The sequence below is a fragment of the Perkinsus marinus genome (genome assembly GCF_000006405.1).
Source record: "Perkinsus marinus ATCC 50983 genomic scaffold scf_1104296937882, whole genome shotgun sequence".
Lineage (NCBI taxonomy): Eukaryota > Perkinsozoa > Perkinsida > Perkinsidae > Perkinsus > Perkinsus marinus.
Window position 1 is genome coordinate 1 of NW_003213668.1, and position 887 is coordinate 887.

The following is an 887-nucleotide window of genomic DNA, read 5'->3' on the forward strand; positions in this document are numbered from 1 at the left end:
ACCCAATTTCTTGGGATCGCAAGAAAATTGGGAATCGCCGCCACCCTAGCGGGTAGCAGTACCGGTCTTCCCCTTAGAAAGTCTACAAACAACCCCAACTTATCAGTGGGCTTTGCTTCTCAAATGCGCACTATCGTCTCATTCGTTCTCCTTTCAATCCTACCTGCGTTCGAGTGCTTGAACGAGGGAACTGCGGACTTGGCTTTAACCGATTTCCAGCATAAGTGAAGTGGTCGTCAAGTGGTGTTTCATTCTGATGTCTTGCGTGCAGGTTCGGTGAAATACGAGTCTAAGGAGGAAGAAATGAAAAGGAATGCCATCTTCCAAGCCAATCTCCATCACATCGAGCAAGTCAACGCTCAGAGTGAGTAACATCATATTCGCCATGAGCCGAGTGGCTAGCTATGCAGATCTGTCTTACACGCTGGGTGTCAACGAGTATGCGGACCTCACACACGAGGAGTTCGTCGCCCAGAAGGTCGGTATTTTAAAGATGGATGCGAGGAGGGATGTTAAGTTTGATGTTGAAGGTAGGACCAGTTGTATTTCTCATGCCAGATTGAGTCTCTTTGTGTCAGCTGATACCACATCGCTCCCAACCTCGGTGGATTGGAGATCTAAGGGTGTATTAACCCCGATTAAGAATCAAGGAGCCTGTGGAAGCTGCTGGGCTTTCTCATCGACCGGTAACGTCTCTTGGACGTACTTGTGTGAACCTTTGCAGGTACTCTCGAGGCGAAGTATGCCATCGAGACGGGTCAGCTCCGGTCGTTCTCCGAGCAGCAGCTTGTCGATTGCAGTAGAGGCTATGGGACCGGGTAAGTGGCATCGATTGGCCTTGGTATTAGGAGCCATGATAAACACAAGAATATAGTTTTTTCATGGCT

At 49.0% G+C, this 887-nt stretch overlaps 1 protein-coding gene across 1 annotated transcript; it reads left to right on the forward strand.

Annotated features, from left to right (window-relative positions):
* Window positions 1-271: 271 nt before the first annotated feature.
* On the forward strand, window positions 272-822 carry Pmar_PMAR008302 (cysteine proteinase, putative; the record flags this gene model as incomplete). Its single annotated transcript, XM_002782967.1, has 3 exons — window positions 272-364; window positions 411-686; window positions 725-822. Coding segments are annotated over 3 exons (467 nt in total), but the record flags the coding sequence as incomplete, so codon positions are not given.
* Window positions 823-887: the final 65 nt, after the last annotated feature.